Source organism: Globicephala melas, chromosome 11 (genome assembly GCF_963455315.2).
Source record: "Globicephala melas chromosome 11, mGloMel1.2, whole genome shotgun sequence".
Taxonomy (NCBI): Eukaryota; Metazoa; Chordata; class Mammalia; order Artiodactyla; family Delphinidae; genus Globicephala; species Globicephala melas.
The window spans coordinates 54383946-54403843 of NC_083324.2; the positions used below are offsets into that span (position 1 = coordinate 54383946).

General features: G+C 38.4%; 1 protein-coding gene across 3 annotated transcripts in view; it reads right to left on the bottom strand.

Annotated features, from left to right (window-relative positions):
* The window catches only part of RBMS3 (RNA binding motif single stranded interacting protein 3), a 690034-nt gene that overhangs the window by 352582 nt on the left and 317554 nt on the right, over positions 1-19898 (bottom strand). For all 3 annotated transcript variants that reach the window (XM_060308006.2, XM_070046679.1, XM_030830022.3), the window contains exon 4: positions 15526-15617. In XM_060308006.2, the coding sequence (XP_060163989.1) occupies positions 15526-15617 (92 nt within the window). The remainder of the gene's footprint in view (positions 1-15525; positions 15618-19898) is intronic.

Consider the following 19898-nt stretch of genomic DNA (forward strand, 5'->3'; position numbering starts at 1 on the left):
GGGATCTTCCTGGACCGGGGCACAAACCCGTGTCCCCTGCATCGGCAGGCAGACTCTCAACCACTGCGTCACCAGGGAAGCCCCAGGATAAAAGTTATTTATCAGTATAAGAAAATAGCCCTTAGTATCGCTTCACCTAAAAGTGTCTTTTATTGAAAGGCACGAGAAGTTGCGTAAGTCACTTTTCCAGAGATATTAAGAGAAAAAAAAAAGAATTTCAGTAGGGAAAGAAAGTCTGTATTTGTTTTGAATTTCACCATTTTCCTGAAGTTGAACATTTCCTTTTTGTTTGGAATATTTCTTAGATATATATGGAGCATGAGCAGATGTGCTCACGTAGTTGGAATGTCAACCCCAACTGATTTGGCCAGGAGACCCTGAGTTTCATGGTGTGGTTGATTAATTCAAGTAGTGGGTAAAATGTGTGTCCTGGAGTTGTGGGGGAAGGAGTCCAGCTGGATATGATGCTAGCTCACTCACAACACTCAAATTTCTATCTCTCCCCTGTGTAATGCATTCATGAATAGTTCCCATAAATATTGAAGTGATTCAAATCATGTGATGCACAGAAAATCAGAGATTGCAGAGGCCTATTATTTAATTTTGTTATTACTTAACTTTAAGCTCCATTTTCAAGCAAAGGGTAGACAGGCTGTGAAGCTGTCAAATATTTTTGTATTTATTGAGTAATTGCATGGGAAAATGATGTTAATTAAACACCTTTAGGATCAGCTCGGTGCTTTGTGACCACCTAGAGGGGTGGGATAGGGAGGGTAGGGGGGAGATGCAAGAGGGAGGAGATATGGGGATATATGTATAGCTGATTCACTTTGTTATAAAGCAGAAACTAACACACCATTGTAAATCCAATAAAGATGTTAAAAAAATAAAAATAAATATTTTGTAGATGTATGTATGTGCACGCATGTATGCATATGCAACTGCATATCCAATTTCCTTAAGGTTTTTAAAATGTAAGAGCTATTCATCATCATTTTCAAATCCCTGGCATATATCTTCTTAAGAAACAAACATGTCCATCGTATCCAATAAACACCATCACCCCCAATCCATAGTTGGAATGATTACCTCAAACCATTTTTGGTGAACTCAGGAATTACGTCCTCCCAGATAACTGGTTGGGAAATGAATTAAAGGAATATTCCAGAGCAAAAGTTAGTTCAAGGTCACAAGGATTTATCAGAGTTGAAAATTATTATAATAAACAACACTGGTTATTCATTTGTTCATTCATTCATTCCTTCATTCAAAAAAATTCATTAAGTTACTACTATGTAAATCAGAAACTCTAAAAGACTCAGAAGTCCACTGCATTAATGATTTTTGTCCAGTCTGCTTTTTCACTTTAGAAATTAAATAGCCAGAGAGTGACGTCACAACATGACCAAGTAAGATATCCCTCACCCATATCACCCTCTCAACAACAATTTGGCATCCATCCACAGACAAAAGTGCCTTTGCAGGAGCTGTGGGATCCAGTAAAGGACCTGAAAGGAGTCTCACACAACTCTGCATCAGGTAATAGGAATACAGAGCCCAATCCCAGCTGCAGATGCTGCAGGGGCTCATGAACTGGCACCAGTCCCTCTCAGCTATAGTCCTGGAGTCCCTGAGAACAATGTCTTAGACAATCACTCACGAATGAGAGAGCCTTTATTGAAGTCCAGGTTTCTAGTCGAAAAGTTACAGCACACAGTTGGAGCCAAATAATACAAGTTTGGATGTACTGGAGAGGGCGAAAAAAAAATTTGACTTTACTCATGCTAGCCTTCCCCCAAGGTGGCACAGTTTAGTGCCAAGAGAGACCATCTTGCCCTGCGATTTCACCTAAGAAGGAGGATGAGCATGCGTGTGAATGCCCAGCTTCCCCAGCTGTGGGGGACACTACATTTCTCCTTGTCACATCCAGATTATTGAGCTGCATGACTGGGGTGTGAAAGAGGCTGGGAGAGTGGCAGATAGGAATTTCAAAGGGTGTTAAAAGGGATGAGGATCCTACTAACGGCACTGTGAACTCCATCAAAGGTCCACTTGCAAGGCACTAGGGACACCCTGCCTGGCCCATAACTCTGAGTATCTCAGCCACCCCCACCCCCACACTGTGCACTCCTGGTGGTGATAAGAGTGAGTTTTGGAAAATGGCTAGTGAGCACACATGGAAAGTAAACCTGAACCTGCAGGCCAGGAAGACACCACAGACTTGAGCTTTAGCCTCACACTGGAGAAAGCAAAAGAGAGGATGCCAGCACCCAGGTAGTGTGCTGTAGGATCGAAAGAAGGCAACAAGCTTGAGAGCTCTGCCAAAAGAGGGAGCAAGAAGCGTGGGCAGGTATATCCACAGAAAGTCCCAAAAAGCCTCAGAATCCCTAGCAGGGCTGAGGGAATGTACTTCTCTCCCATAATCAGATAGTAAAGACTAGAGGAGGTGACTGCCACTTCAAATGCAAAGACAGCAGTAGACAACATCAAGGAACATGAGAAATCCAGGAGACATGACGTCACTAAAGGGTCACAATAATCTCCAATCCCAACCATATGTACATCTGCAATTTACCCAATAAAAAATTCAAAATAGCTCTTTTAAAGAAGATCAATAATCCAAAAGAAAACACAGAAAGACAATTAAGTGAAATCTGGAAAATAATACATGAACAAAATGAGAAAACAAAGATATAGAAACCACTTAAAAAGAACCAAACAGAAATTCTGGAGTTGAAGAATACAATAAATTAAATGAAATGCAGCAGAGACTACCAGCAGCAGAATGAGTCAAGCAGAAGAAAGAATCTGTGAAATTGAACTGTGAATTACATAAGACTTGTGAAATTATCCAGGAGAAGAAAGAAAAAAGACTAAAAAGTAAAGATGGAATAAGTGAACAATGGATTACCATCAAGAAAAACAATCTGCAAGTTATTGAAGTTCCAGAAGGAGAAGAGAGGGAGAAGGAGGCAGAAAGCTTATTCAAAGAAATAATGATGGAGAGATTGGCTCAAGATGGCGGAGTAGAAGGACGTGCTCTCACTCCCTGCGAGAGCACCAGAATCACAACTAACTGCTGAACAATCATCAATAGGAAGACACTGGAACTCACCAAAAAAGATGCCCCACATACAAAGACGAAGGAGAAGCCACAATGAGATGGTAGGAGGGGTGCAATGACAATAAAATCAAGCCCTATAACTGCTGGGTGGGTGACTCACAAAATGGAGAACACTTATACTACAGAAGCCCACCCACTGGAGTGAAGGTTCTGAGCCCCACATCAGGCTTCCCAACCTGGGGGTCCAACAACAGGAGGAGGAATTCCTAGAGAATCAGACTTTGAAGGCTGGCGGGATTTGATTGCAGGACTTAGACAGGACTGGGGGAAACAGAGACTCCACTCTTGGAGGGCACACTCAAAGTACTGTGTGCATCAGGACCCAGGGAAAGGAGCAGTGACCCCATAGGAGACTGAACTGGACCTACCTGCTAGTGTTGGAGGGTCTCCTGCAGAGGTGGGGGGTGGCTATGCCTCACCATGAGGACAAGGACACTGGCAGCAGAAGTTCTGGGAAGTACTCCTTGGCGTGAGCCCTCCCAGAGTCCACAATTAGCCCCACCAAAGAACCCAGGTAGGCTCCAATGTTGGGTAGCCTCAGGCCAAACAACCAACAGGAAGGAAACCCAGCCCCACCCATCAGCAGACAAGTGGATTATAGTTTTACTGAGCTCTCCCCACCAGAGCAACAGCCAGCTCTACCCACCACCAGTCCCTCCCATCAGGAAACTTTCTCAAGCCTCTTAGAAAGCCTCATCCACCAGAGAGCAGACAGCAAAAGCAAAAACAACTACAATCCTGCAGCCTGTGGCACAAAAACCACATTCACAGAAAGATAGACAAGATGAAAAGGCAGAGGTCTATGTAACAGATGAAGGAACACAATAAAACCCCAGAAAAACAACTAAATGAAGTGGAGATAGGTAACCTTCCAGAAAAAGAATTCAGAACAATGATAGTGAAGATGATCCAGGACCTCAGAAATACAATGGAGGCAAAAATCAATAAGATGCAAGGAATGTTTAACAAAGAACTAGAAGAATGAAAGAACAAATAACAGAGATGAACAATACAATAACTGAAATGAAAAATACACTAGAAGGAATCAGTAGCAGAATCACAGAGGCAGAAGAACGGATAAGTGACCTGGAAGACAGAATGATGGAATTCATTGCTGTGGAACAGAATAAAGAAAAAAGAATGAAAAGAAAGGAAGACGGGCTAAGATACCTCTGGGACAACATTAAACACTCCAACATTTGCATTACAGGGGTCCCAGAAGGAGAAGAGGGAGAGAAAGGACCTGAGAAAATATTTGAAGAGATTATAGTCGAAAACTTCCCTAACATGATAAAGGAAATAGCCACCCAAGTCCAGGAAGTGCAGAGAGTCCCATACAGGATCAACCAAAGGAGAAACATGCTGAGACACAAAGTAATCAAATTGGTAAAAATTAAAGAAAAAGAAAAATTACTGAAAGCAGCAAGGGAGAAACGACAAATAACATACAAGGGAACTCCCATAAGGTTAACAGCTGATTTCTCAGAAGAAACTCTACAAGCCAGAAGGGAGTGGCATGATATATTTAAAGTGATGAAAGGCAAAAACCTACAACCAAGATTATTCTACCCGGCAAGGATCTCATTCAGTCGATGCAGACATCAAAAGCTTTACAGACAAGCAAAAGCTAAGAGAATTCAGCACCACCAAACCAGTTCTACAACAAATGCTAAAGGAACTTCTCTAAGTGGGAAACACAAGAGAAGAAAAGGACCTACAAAAACAAACCCAAAACAATTACAAAAATGGTCACAGGAAACTACATATCGATAATCAACTTAAACGTGAATGGATTAAATGCTCCAACCAAAAGACACAGGCTCTCTGAATGGATACAAAACCAAGACCCATACATATGCTGTCTACAAGAGATCCACTTCAGACCTACGGATACATACAGACTGAAAGTGAGGGGATGGAAAAACATATTCCATGCAAATGGAAATCACAAGAAAGCTGGAGTAGCAATACTCATATCAGATAAAATAGAATTTAAAATAAAGAATGCTACAAGAGGGCATCCCTGGTGGCGCAGTGGTTGAGAGTCCGCCTGCCGATGCAGGGGACACAGGTTCGTGCCCTGGTCTGGGAAGATCCCACATGCTGCAGAGCAGCTAGGCCTGTGAGCCATGGCCGCTGAGCCTGCGTGTCTGGAGTTTGTGCCCCGCAACGGAAGAGGCCACAACAGTGAGAGGCCCGCGTAACACACACACAAAAAAAATGTTACAAGAGACAAGGAAGGACACGAAATAATGATCAAGGGATCAATCCGAGAAGAAGATATAACAAGTATAAATATTTATGCACCCAACATAGGAGCACCTCAATTCATAAGGCAACTGCTAACAGCTATAAAAGAGGAAATCGACAGTAACAAAATAATAGTGAGGGACTTTAACACCTCACTTACACCAGTGGACAGATCACCCAGACAGAAAATTAATAAAGAAACACAAGCTTTAAATGACACAATAGACCACATAGATTTAATTGATAGTTATAGGACATTCCATCCAAAAACAGCATATTATACTTTCTTCTCAAGAGCGCATGGAACATTCTCCAGGATAGATCACATCTTGGGTCACAAATCCAGCCTTAGTAAATTTAAGAAAACTGAAATCATATCAAGCATCTTTTCTGACCACAATGCTATGAGACTAGAAATCCATTACAGAGGAAAAAAAGTAAAAAAAAAAAAACACATGGAGGCTAAACAATACATTACAAAATAACAAAGAGATCACTGAAGAAATCAAAGAGGAAATCAAAAAATACCTAGAGACAAGTGACAATGAAAACACGATGATCCAAAACCTATGGGATGCAGCAAAAGCAGTTCTAAGAGGGAAGTTTAGAGCAATACAATCCTACCTCAAGAAACAACAGACATCTCGAATAAACCATCTAACCTTACACCTAAAGGAACTAGAGAAAGAAGAACAAACAAAACACAAAGTTAGTAGAAGGAAGGAAATCATAAAGATCAGAGCAGAAATAAATGAAATAGAAACAAAGAAAACAATAGCAAAGATCAATAAAACTAAAAGCTGATTCTTCGAGAAGATAAACAAAATTGATAAACCATTAGCCAGACTCATCAAGAAAAAGAGGGAGAGGATTCAAATCCATAAAATTAGAAATGAAAAAGGAGAAGTTGCAACAGATACCACAGAAATACAAAGCATCTTAAGACACTACTACAAGCAACTATATGCCAATAAAATGGACGACCTTGAAGAAATGGACAAATTCTTAGAAAGGTATAACCTTCCAAGACTGAACCAGGAAGAAATAGAAAATATGAACAGACCAATCACAAGTAATGAAATCGAAACTGTGATTAAAAGTCTTTCAACAAACAAAAGTCCAGGACCAGATGGCTTCACAGGTGAATTCTATCAAACATTTAGAGAAGAGTTAATGCCATCTTTCTCAAACTCTTCCAAAAAATTGCAGAGGAAGGACCACTCCCTAACTCATTCTATGAGGCTACCATCACCCTGATACCAAAACCAGACAAAGATACAACAAAAACAGAAATTAACAGACCAATATCACTCATGAATATAAATGTAAAAATCCTCAACAAAATACTAGCAAACAGAATTCAACAACACATTAAAAGGATCATACACCATGGTCAAGTGGGATTTATCCCAGGGATGCAAAGATTCTTCAATATACCCAAATCCATCAATGTGATACACCATATTAACTAATTGAAGAATAAAAACCATATGGTCATCTCAGTAGATGCAGAAAAAGCTTTTGACAAAATTCAACACCCATTTATGATAAAAACTTGCCAAAAAGTGGGCATAGAGGGAAACTACCTCAACAAAATAAATGCCATATACGACAAACCCACAGTAAACATCATTCTCAATGGTGAAAAACTGAAATCATTTCTTCTAAGATTAGGAACAAGACAAGGATGTCCACTCTCACCACTATTATTCAACATAGTTTTGGAAGTCCTAGCCATGGCAATCAGAGAAGAAAAAGAAATAAAAGGAATTCAAATTGGAAAAGAAGTAAAACTGTCACTGTTTGCACATGACATGATACTATACATAGAGAATCCTAAAGATGCCACCAGAAAACTACTAGAACTAATCAATGAATTTGGTAAAGTTGCAGGATACAAAATTAATGCATAGAAATCTCTTGCATTCCTATACAGTAATGATGAAAAATCTGAAAAAGAAATTAAGGAAACACTCCCATTTACCAATGCAACAAAAAGAATAAAATACCTAGGAATAAAAGTACCTAGGGAGACAAAAGACCTGTAGGCAGGTAACTATAAGACACTGAAGAAAGAAATTAAAGATGATACAAACAGATGGAGAGCTATACCATACTCCTGGATTGGAAGAATCAATATTGTGAAAATGACTCTACTACCCAAAGCAATCTACATATTCAATGCAATCCCTATCAAACTGTCAATGGGACTTTTTACAGAACTAGGACAAAAACTCTCAAAATTGGTATGGAGACACAAAAGACCCTGAATAGCCAAAGCAATCTTGAGGGAAAAAAAAGGAGCTGGAGGAATCACACTATCTGACTTCAGACTATACTACAAAGCTACAGTAATCAAGACAATATGGTACTGGCACAAAAACAGAAATGTAGATAAATGGAACAGGATAGAAAGCCCAGAGGTAAACCCACACACCTATGGTCAACTAATCTATAACAAAGGAGGCAAGGATACACAATGGAGAAAAGGCAGTCTCTTCAATAAGTGGTGCTGGGAAAACTGGACAGCTACATGTAAAAGAATGAAATTAGAGCACTCCCTAACACCATATACAAAAATAAACTCAACATGGATTAGAGACCTAAACGTAAGACTGGACACTATAAAACCCTTAGAGGAAAACATAAGAAGAACAATCTTTCACATAAATCACAGCAAGATCTTTTGATCCACCTCCTAGAGTAAAGGAAATAAAAACAAAAATAAACAAATGGGACCTAATGAAACTTCAATGCTCTTGCACAGCAAAGGAAACTACAAACTAGACGAAAAGACAACCCTCAGAATGGGTGAAAATATTTGCAAGCAAATCAACGGTCAAAGGGTTAATCCCCAAAATATATAAATAGCTCACGCAGCTCAATATTAAAAAAACAAACAACCCAAAAATGGGCAGAAGACCTAAACAGACATTTCTCCAAGGAAGAAATACAGATGGCCAAGAAGCACATGAAAAGCTGCTCAACATCACTAATTATTAGAGAAATGCAAATCAAAACTACAATGAGGTATCACCTGACACCAGTTAGAACGGGCATCATCAAAAAAATCTACAAACAACAAATGCTGGAGAGAGTGTGGAGGAAAGGGAACCTTCGTGCACTGTTGGTGGGAATGTAAATTGATACAACTGCTATGGAGAACAGTATAGAGGTTCCTTAAAAAACTAAAAATAGAATTACCACATGACCCAGCAATCCCACTACTAGGCATATATCCAGAGAAAACCATAATTCAAAAAGACACATGCACCCCAATGTTCATTGCAGCACTATTTACAATAGCCAGGACATGGAAGCAACCTAAATACCCACTGACAGACGAATGGTTAAAGATGTGGTACATATATATAATGGAATATTACTCAGCCATAAAAATGAATGAAATTGAGTCATTTGTAGAGATGTGGATGGATCTACAGACTGACATACAGAGTGAAGTAAGTCAGAAAAAGAAAAACATATATCATATATTAACACATATATGTGGAACCTAGAAAAATGGTACAGATGAAATGGTTTGCAGGGCAGGAATTGAGACAAAGTAAACAGACAAAGTAAACAGACAAAGTAAACTTTAAGTCAAAAATAGTAACAGGAGACAAAGAAGGTCATTGTATAATGATAAATAGGGGTCAATTCATCAAAGATATGTAACAATCATGAATATATATGCATTGACATCAAAGCACCAACATTATATTAAGCAAATCCTAATTTCTGAAGGGAGAAATAGGTACAATACCATAATAGTAGGGGACTATATTATCCCACTTTCAACAACATATAGATCATCCAAACAGAAAATCAATAAGGAAACACTGAATTAAAGTATACCTTAGTCCAAATGGACCTAAAAGACAAATATAGAACAAATATATTCCATCTGACAGCAGCAGAATATACATTCTTCTCAAGCACACAAGAAACATTCTCTAGGATACGTCAGATAAAAAAATAAATCTAAGCAAATTTAAGAAAACTGAAATCATACCAAGTATATTTTTCAAATACAGTGTTATGAAACTAGAAGTCAGTAATTGAAGGAAAACTGAAAAATTCACAAATATGTGGAAATTAAACAACATACTCCTGAAAAATCAATGGGTCAAAGAAGAAATCAAAAGTAGAATAAAAAATATATCTTGAAAAAAACCGGAAGAGAAACACAGCATGCCAAAACTCAATGGATGCAAAAAAGCAGTTCTAAGAGAAGTTTATAGCAATAATAACAAAATACACATCCTTTCATGGCAAACTCTAAACAAATTAGGTATAGGAGGAACATACTTCAACATAATAAAGGTCATATATGACAAGCCCACTGCTAACATCATACTCAATGATAAAGTTTTTCCTTTAAGATCAGGAAAAAGACACAGGTGGGCACACTCACCACTCTTCTTGAACACAGTGCTGGAAGTCCTAGACAGAGCAATTAGGCAAGAAAAAGAAAAGGCATCCAAATTGGAAAGGAACAAGTAAAACTGTCTTTGTTTACAGATGATATGATGTTATATACAGAAATCCCTAAGACTCCACTAAAAAACTGTTTGAACTAATAAATGACTTCAGTAAAGTTGCAGGATACAAAATCAACATATAGAAATCAGTTGTTTTTCTATACACTAACAATAAAATAGCTGAAAAAGGAATAAGGAAAACAACCCCATTCACATCAAAAAGAATGCAATACTTAGGAATATATAAAATGTATTGATTGACTTTTCCACCCAGTCACAGGAAGCAACATCTTCCATGGTTACTAAAATTTCCCTTGAACAATGCCTCTCTCCTTCGTACGTGAAAGCCTTTGAGAAATTTCCTTGTTTGGCTGGTTTACCAGCAGGCCCCACCAATGCAGTGATCCCTGGACATCAAATAACCTTCTTACTCTCATATACCTGGAAATGATAAAAGCCAAGCAATAAAACCAGAGTAAAAGCAATATTATTATTGTCATAGGCCGAAAGAGTCTGGATGAGGAAGCCTGGTATGTGCCTCTACATTCAGAAGAGTAGCTTTGATAGACAACATCATGAGGCTAGTGGTTGAACTTCAGAAAAAAAGTCTAGAATATTCTATGGAATAAGTCCTTCTTTCATTAGCTAAAATTCTCCTACTGGAATATAACTGTTAGGACTCCACAGAGGTGATGCATTTAAAAAAAATTAATTGTATGCATACACATATTTGAATTTACAGAATTTATTTTCCTATATTCATTGATTTTTTAATGATCTCTTCTGATCTCAAAATAAATGATTTTTTTCCCCAAAAGAACTATTATTAAGGTCACTGATTTATAAAAAAGAATTCCTTTACTCTGGTACCAATCTGGTTCGCTACAATGGTTGACATGGTATTATTTTATTATCCTAATGGTTGACACAATGCCTTTATATTATTCCCAATGGTCTGAAATCCTCTTGGATACTTGGTCTCTTTGGTGATCACTTAACTTTGATTTCTTCTACAAATACCACAGTGGAGTGAACCACCGTTAGTGACTGGAATGTCGGTCTTTGTTGTAGACCTGATAAAGCCTTATCTAAAGGCCCTGAGGAGGGGGTGACTCCTTCCCTGCAGGGGAAAGCGATGTGTTCTGTTTTCTCATGCTTGGAATTGACAGAAAGCAAATAAGAAAGAGGCCTGCTAAGCCTGAGGTTACTCAAGGCTTGGCTGGTGATGACTGGTGACTGTGGAGCCTCCAAATTTACATCCAGAAAAACTCAGTTTCTAAAACTATGCAGCCCTCCAGGGAGGCCACCATGAGACCCTGGGGGATAGTGGGCAAGGAAGACCCATCTGAATGGCAGACATGGGTGATGCAACTGGTTAACCAAGGAACATCCTACACTGACAAACCAAGAATTCTACTCCTGCCCAGCAGAATTTGATATGTATTAGTATCAGTGATTTCTGTTTGTTTTCCATTCTCTCTATTCCCAAGTGGTAGTTTTCCCTTGGATTCATGCTTCCTGTTGTTTCTCTGTCGTTCTATATCGTGGGAGTACAGACAGATAACTTGTTTTTTAAAGCTATGAGTTGCTAAGCCAAGAGGAGCAGCTGAGTCTGGGTCTGATGGAGGTGATGTCATCCCCAGTTGTGATCACAGGGTGAGGCTTTGAGCTGGGCTCCCTTCAGGAAAGAATGAATGCATGTCACCCAAAATGTATAAATGGGAAGAACGGGTTTGTGTACGTTGGAGAGCCAGGGAGATAAATGACCCTTAATTTTCTCTACTATAGGCCAAGAAGCTAAAATGCTCATCATCCTAGAATCTCTTGCAGCTAAGGGGGAAACCATATGACTCAGTTTTGGCCATTGATATGTAAACATAAGTTCCTGAGCTAGGATTCTGGAAAAGCTTTTAAAACTTCAGAATCAGCCTTATGATTCTTTAGCCTTTTGCCCTTTTCTTTTTCCTGGCTTAAATGTGGATATAATAAGTGGCACTTTAGAAAAGAACATGTAAATGTATGGATGAAAGCCACATATATAAAGAATCACAGAGCAGCCTTGACCCTTGATGGCACCCAAAACATTTTGCCCTTCATTGCTTATCTACAGCTTTCTTATTAATGAGTAAAATAAACACCTACAAGGTAAGCTATCGTTAGTTGGTTTTTCTCAGCTCTTTTCCTGTTATGCTTGAGACATATTCCTTGGCAAATGACTATCTTTTAAATCCCCTAAAATTGGCAAGAGTAGCAACAACCAATATTTTTAATCCAGAGCTGTAGCAATCCCAGGAGATAAATCATATGCTGAAAATCCAGAATAAGAAAGAAGTTTTATTCAGTGTTGATTCTCCAACACCTAGCACAGTGCCTGGCACTTAGCAAGCAATAAAAATGTTTGTTCGTTGATCCTATTGATTGTATTTTTCAGAAAACTTTTAAAATAAAGTAACACTTAAAGCATATATCAGAATTTACAGAAAGTTCAGTAACACATTTGAATTTAATGCATAACAATATTTATTGAATAATTAACATGTATTGAATTGTAATCTAAACACTATACTAAATTCTTTGTGTTTATTTTTAGTTAATTTTCACAGCAGTCCTATAAACTAAGTATTATTATTGGAGAATTTCAGAGGTATTTAAATAAGTTAGACAAGGTCACACAGCCAGGTGGTATGAGAGCCAGGATTCAAGGCCAAGTATATCTCCCTCCAAACCTATGCTCTTAATCACTATGTATTAATAAAATATTTTAAATCTGCTCTCCTAAAAGAAACACTTTTGATCCCTAAAAACCCTTTCTGGCAGAACAGCAAGTACACAGAAAATGTCAGTCTATGTTAATGGCTATACATTATTAATCAATTACCACTTACTGGATGAGTTATTAATTCCTCCTTGTTGACAAATCAGTTGAATATTTCATATGCACACATTGGAGTAAGTTAGCTAAATAAAGTGATTCACTTGGAGCATTTCATGTTTGCTCCAGGTTGCTATTGGGAACCTCGGTTATTTGTGGCATTTTTGCTCAAAAATCCTGGAGTTATTAAAATCTGGCCCCACAGACTGCAGAGTAGGATATTGATAAGAACAAGGATGCAGGTGGCAATTCAGTAGATACTTAAACAGCAAAAAATGTAGTGCAAGTTTCCCACACCTTGCAGACTGCAGGTTTATACCATAATAAACAATTATCACCAGGACAAAGGGGAAAAGGCCATGAAATCCAATAGCGCAGTGAGAAATCTACTAATACAGGTGGTCAAGCTTGTTCCATTTCATTGTCAAAGGGAGGCTATTTACTTGCTTCCAGTAGTTCAATTACAGAGTCATTTACTGCTGAAAGTTTTCCAGTAGGTAGATGTAGATCTACAGCTCTGGGCTTTACATTCAAAATCAGTGAGGAAAAAGGGAATAAGAATCTCCTCCACAGACAGCATAATTGATAAGGTAGAGATCTGTAAGCAACCCCAGAAATAAAATAAGTGCCTTTAAGCATCCCAGTTGGACTCTCCTTACTGTGTATAGTGGGCATGGGGAAGGGTCAAGATGCTGACTATAATTAATGATGTTTTAGAAGCTCTTTAAAATATTTTCCCTTTGATAGTTTTCTGTCTAGATGAGATATCAGTGGTTGGTGTGTGTGTGTGTGTGTATGTGAAAAATAAAGAGAGAGAGAGAGAGAGAGAGATTCCTTGTGTACCAAAATGCTCAGAAACAGAGGGAAAATATTCACAATGGATCCTCAGTAGTTATAAAATCAAAGACAACTTTCTTTTCCTCTTGCGCAAGATAAAAGTGGTTTTTATCCAACAAATAACACTGTGTGTGTGTGTGTGTGTGTGTGTGTGTGTGTGTTCTGAGGACATTTGAAACAGTGGAGATTATACCGACTGTAATCATTATTTCTAAACTGCCACAATCTAGCAATTTCCAAAATTTGGCAGTGTATCCATAGACTAGATCAAAGATATGTCAATAACAAGGGTTTTTCTTGAGCATGTTTTTCATCATTTTCTTGTCAACAGGTTCTGCCTTTCAGTTGAAATTCAATTTATATTTTGCATACACCTAACCACTGTAATTTTATCACTTGTTTGCTGGGCATAAGAAGCCACTACTTAAGTGGCCAAGTAACTTGACTCTTGTCAAGTAACCTTTAAACCAAGACACGTATGTAATTCCCTTATTAATTACAAAGATTAACTTCATCAATCTTAGTTCATGACCAAATTCAAAACTTCCAGGCACAATCATGATAAGAAGTACACAGCTGAAAGATTTTAAATTCTAATTTATCCCACCTTGAAAAACAATTAAGGTGTCATAAAGGGCAATGAGTCCACCAAAGTAATCTCTACGGGAAGTGACCCACAACAAAAGGTTAACAGATAGGGGAGGTATCAGCTTGCTAGAAGACAACTGAAGATGAAGAAAACCAAATATACCACCTCTAGTTATTGGATGCTGAAATTGGAAAATGTCATCAGAGAATTTTAGCAATGATAATAAAATCCAAATGACCAAAAATTTGACAACTTAGTCAATATAACTCAGCTCTCTGTGGGAATAGTTAAGAGTAAGTGTATACATAAATATGGCATAAAAGCATTAGATCAGAATTTCAAGATCTATTGGCTTTTCTACCTAACTTTTGAGAATCCAAAGATCAACACATTCACTGGTAGTAATCAGAAAACTTAAGTTGCATGTGAATAATTAATGGTCCAAAATGACCATTATTTTAAAACAAATATGTACCAAGCATCCCTATGCTATAACTAATTTTTTAAACTTTTTATTTGCAAATAATCATAGATTTACAGGACGATAGTATAGAGAGATCCCCTGTACCCTCCACCCAGTTTCCTCAAAGGTTATATCTTACATAATTTTAGTACAATATCAAAACCAGGAATATTGTGTGCACAATATGTGTGCATGTCACTTTTATCATATGTGTAGATTCTTGTATTTACCACTGCAATCAGGATACAAAACTATTATAAATGATTTTATTTGTTTTCTTGAATATAAAAATGCATTATAATTTCAGGTAGAAAGTTCCAAACTACTTGTTTTACAAAACAATCACAGCATATTGAAAATTATTAATATTTAGGAAATTATTATCTAAGAAAACTCTATTTATAAAGGCCAAAGTGAAATTCTAGCAATACAGACAACATACATTTGTGTTAAACTTATCTCCCTGCACAGATTAGACCACCCCATCATTCAGCGATTGGCTCTCCGCAGCATGAGAGTGAGGGAGTTTTCAACACGTAGTTTATCAAAGACATCTTACTGAGAACTGTACTCCTCCAAAACTGTTTACTGGTGAAAGCCCCAGATACACACATGCGCATACACACACCGCTCTGGTCTGGGGTAAAACAGAGCACTTCACAAGTGCCTTTAAATCACTAATGAAGTTACCATAATAAAGGAGAACATTAATAAATATACACAAAGAATTAATGAAATAAACTAGCCAGATTCTTCCAAGCCAAGGCTACCATGGGGTTTCTTATTTTCCCTAACAAGTAAACATAATCCAAATTGTTGCAAACTCCAACTCAATTCAGCTCATGGCAGTGGAAAAATATATGATCACAAAAGAAAAAAAAATCAGAATCGAAACACCATTCTTACCTTGGCCATTTGTGCCTGCACGCCATTTGCCTTGAGAGACGCTACTGCTTTCTGTGCAGCTGCCGGACTGTCAAAATCTACAAAACCATACCCTGTGAAAACACAAAGACCCTGGTTAGTACTCACAAATAGCTGCATCTCTGTCACACCAATAGAATGTGTGTTTGTGGTCAAACTTGCACTCATGACCCTGCTTGAACCATAGACCTCAATCTATGGCCCTTAACATGTCAGGAAAGATACCACAATATCGTTCAACATAAAATAGTAACTCGCTTATTTTCTAGAGGTTGCTTTTGATATTGGTTATGTAATCAGCAAGCTGATTTAGACTAATTTGCTGAGTAAGGTAATATATTATTTAACCATGTTCTTCTTTCTTCAGTGGATTTGCTACAAGAATGAGGAACACAAAATGCTGAAAAATAAAGAAAAGTTTATCTCGAAAGTTAATTTTCTAAACCTCAAAAAAACTGACGGTAATAAAAGCCATGATAGAACCAGCATGAAGTTAGTACAAGCAACCTCAATAGTTTCTGGTATTCAGTAGGCATTCAATAAATGCATGTTGACTACATGAACGAATAAAGGTTGTGAATGAGTCCAGGGAGGTTTGAACGAGTTCCAGTTGATTTCCAAGCTTGTGTTAAGTCATTACAGACCTCGTTTCTCTCAAACATAACATCCTAAATAAACGATTTGACTGTTAAGGAACCTGTGATAAAGAGTGAGTAAATAGAGAAATATTCAAGCGTCTTTTAAAAATAAGAAACAAAGACCCATGTCACATATTTGTTACTTAAGTATAATCTGAAAAGGGTACAAGAGTTGCCTATACTGTTCTCTGATTGTGTGCCTGTGTGTGTGTGTGTGTGTACAGAGTGAGGCCAAAGAAACAGCCAGTAAAACAGAATAAATGAAAAGGGGATTTTGCATACCCATAAAATAGCTGATATTAGTTCAGGACTTAGCCTAACAGTAATTTCAGCTGCCAAGGATATTTCAAAATAAAAATGCTCAAGAATGAGTGTTTGGCACTCAGTGCCCACCATACGTATCCCGCTCCTCTCCTCAGCTGTCAGGCAGGGATTTGCTCTGTATTCCAATATTTTTCTCATTTAGAAGTTTTGAGGGGAACTGCTAAGGCAAACCTACTAACCATGCACTGTGACCATGCCCCCCCCACACTAAAATAAACCAAAGAGTGAAAGGGAATTCAATTACCAAGTTGTTTCTTGTAATTAACTTTTTAATTTTCTCCCCTTGAATCTCTTCTTCTTTTTCTCCCTCCCAGCATGTTAACCTAAAATGAACTTGTTACACATCAGTGTACCATCAAATGCTCTTGAAAAGCTGGGCAGAGAAACTGGGAAATTTGTATTTCGAATCCAAAAGGAAGCCTGCTCTGTCAGTATTGCTAATTCCTTTCTTCCCACAAAATTCAAACTATGTGACTAATATGAGTATTACCACCCACTAAGATGAGTAAGATGAGGGAAAAAGCAGAAAGAAAAAGAGGAAAAAGAACAAAATAAGTCAAGAAGTAGAGTTAGAGGGAGAGGAAGATAAAACTAAAATGCAGACTTTCTCTCCTATGTTCCAGCAACTGCCCTGAGTGGGTGATGTGTTGACACCTGATGAAATGATAATAATACATGTACTACTGTCCTGCCTGTTCACGTATATAAATAGAGAAACTGAAGCTTAAGCCAGGCGACAAGACTGGTCCCAAATCACGAGCTGCTTAATCAGTAGAGCCAGGATGTGGAGCAAAGTCCACACAGGCCTTTTCCAAATATACTGTACTATGAACTGCTTTATAATCTTATTTTGCAAACTATTTCTAGCAGCCCCTGAAACCCACCAGAGAGAGGACACAATCCTTGAAAATCCCTTAGACTCTGAGGTTAGCACATGAAATAAAACAATCCCGTAAAAGAATTCAACCCAGCTCATTCAGTCAGTACACTTATTCATGGAGTGGTTGAGTTCTCAGCAGAACGGGCTACATGAGGTTTGACAAGGCACCCCTCCCACCTCATGCTTTGGTCAGTCTTCCTCATCTGTTTGCAGGCTCATTCTTTCATTCAATAAGGAAATTCTATGTCAGGCATTTTGCCAGGTACAGGGTATAGAGTAGTGAAAAAAAAAAAAAAAACCCAGTTCCCACCCTTACGCAGCTTATAGTTGAGTTGGGAGATGGACATAAAACAAATAACCATACAAATGAATCTATAATTACAAATCGGTATGCCTTCCCTGAAAGTAAATGAGATCATATACCACAGAATCTGATGATTGATTGTTCATTATTGAAAGTTTTAAGGAAGCAGTGCCATGGGATGACCTGCATTTCTTAAACTATCACTCTAGCTGGCTTGTCTTAAAGATGGTATTGGTTTTGGGGGAGGCAGGTAGCAAGAGTGGAATCAGGGAGATAACTTAGGGGCTATTACAGCAATCTGAACAAATGACAGCTGGCCATGAAATGGACAGGATGCAATGGATGGTCTGAGTTACATTCTGGAGGCAGAATTAACAGGACCCAGTGACGGATGGACTGGGTGGGAGTAGGGGAGATACAGGCGACAAGGATTACTACAGCTTTTTCAGCATAAGCCAATGGGTGGGTGGAGATATGATCTATAGAAATGGGGAGCTGGGAGGAGGAACAAACAGGGGAGAGGGAAAATTAAAATATTGGTTTGAGGCATGGTGAGCCACAAATGCCTGTGAGACATCTAAGTAAAAATGTCAAATAGCAGCTGGATATATTAGGCTGGTTCTCAGAAAAGGGAATAAGATTGGGAATATAAACTAGGAGATCAACAGCATGAAGATATGATTTACAGAAACAGAAAAAGACAAAAGTGCCTGGTGTAAGTAGAAACAAAGAGCCCAGGTTTGGAGCTGAACTTCACCACTGAACTGTCAGATAGGAAAATGAGATTGCAAAGGAGGCTGAAGGAGAATCAGAGGGAAAGAAGGAAATACAAAGGGAATAAGATGTCTCATAGCCAAGGTAAGAAAGCTTCCCAAGCAGGACAGAGAGACTGACGGTGTCAAATGCCACTGAGAGTGAGAGCAAGATGGGAGCTTGAGAGACCCAATGTTTCAGGAGCGTGGACTTCTTTATTTAACTAGAGTTGATTTATAATATTGTGTTAGTTTCAGGTGTACAGCTTCAGATTCTTTTCCATTATAGGCCATTACAAGACACTGTGATGTATAGTTCCCTGTGCTATAGATAGGTCTTTGTTGTTTATTTTATATACAGTAGTGTATATCATGGACTTCTTTTCATGCTTGGCTACAGGCCAGTGGAGGCGACTGAAGTCTGCTTGAGTAGTTGAAGAGCAAGACTAAGGGAGGTGAAGAGAGTGTTTACAGTCTGCTTTGCCATTATGCTGCTGGGAAGGAGAATTAATAGCCAGCTTTAGCTCGAGGGGGATATGAGGTCAAAGGAGCTATTTGTGTTCGTTGGTTTTAAGATAGGAGATGCTATGGTTTTCAACCTTCGCTGCATGCTAGATGCACTTTGGGAGCTAAAAGAATGACCAATGCTCACTTCTCACCCCCAGGAAAATGAAATCAGTGTCTTTGGGAATGTGGCCAAGGTGTTTGCACACACACGTGTGTGTCTATTCCCCGGCTGGTTTCAGTGTGAAGCCAGGGTACAGTACTGCTGAATATTCATTCAAGTTATTCAACAAATATTTATTTGTTGCCCCTACTATGAGATAGATACTGTTCTTGGCACTTTTGAATGTTGATAAGAAAGATCAAGCAGAAGTCAAGAGATTAAAGCTTCAGGCAGAGAAGGGGATAATTTATAGGGCAATGTTCCTGAGAAGGTGGAAGTGTGAGGTGTTCTAGAACATGAATGAAGTGCTGTCCTTTGCTAAAAGAGGGACTTTGCCCTTGGCCCATTGTAACTGGAAGGAAGAAAAAAAGAGCAGTCTCAATTACCAGGTGTTATTTCTTTGTATATCTTTGTTTCTGGGACATAGCCTGAGCTTAATAAACATTTGTCGAAATTAATTGAAACCATGTTTAAAAGATGCTAACTTACTTCATGGGACTACAGTGGGGATTAACTAATAAAAATGTCTGTTAATACATTTTGACTCTAAAGAACAATATAAATGCCAAGCAGCCAGGGCTCTGGCTTAGCCACGTTGCCACCCAGTGACGCCACCAAGGATTTCATGACTCTCGGCCTCTATCACAGTGTGGCTTCCTCCATTTTTTCCACTACACACATCACACAGGATATTACAAAATCAAGATGCTGTTCTCCAGGGCTGAACTCCAATCCAAACAGAAGAAATCCTTGTGAGGGCAGGAGACACCCTGAGCCTTGTCTGAATTGG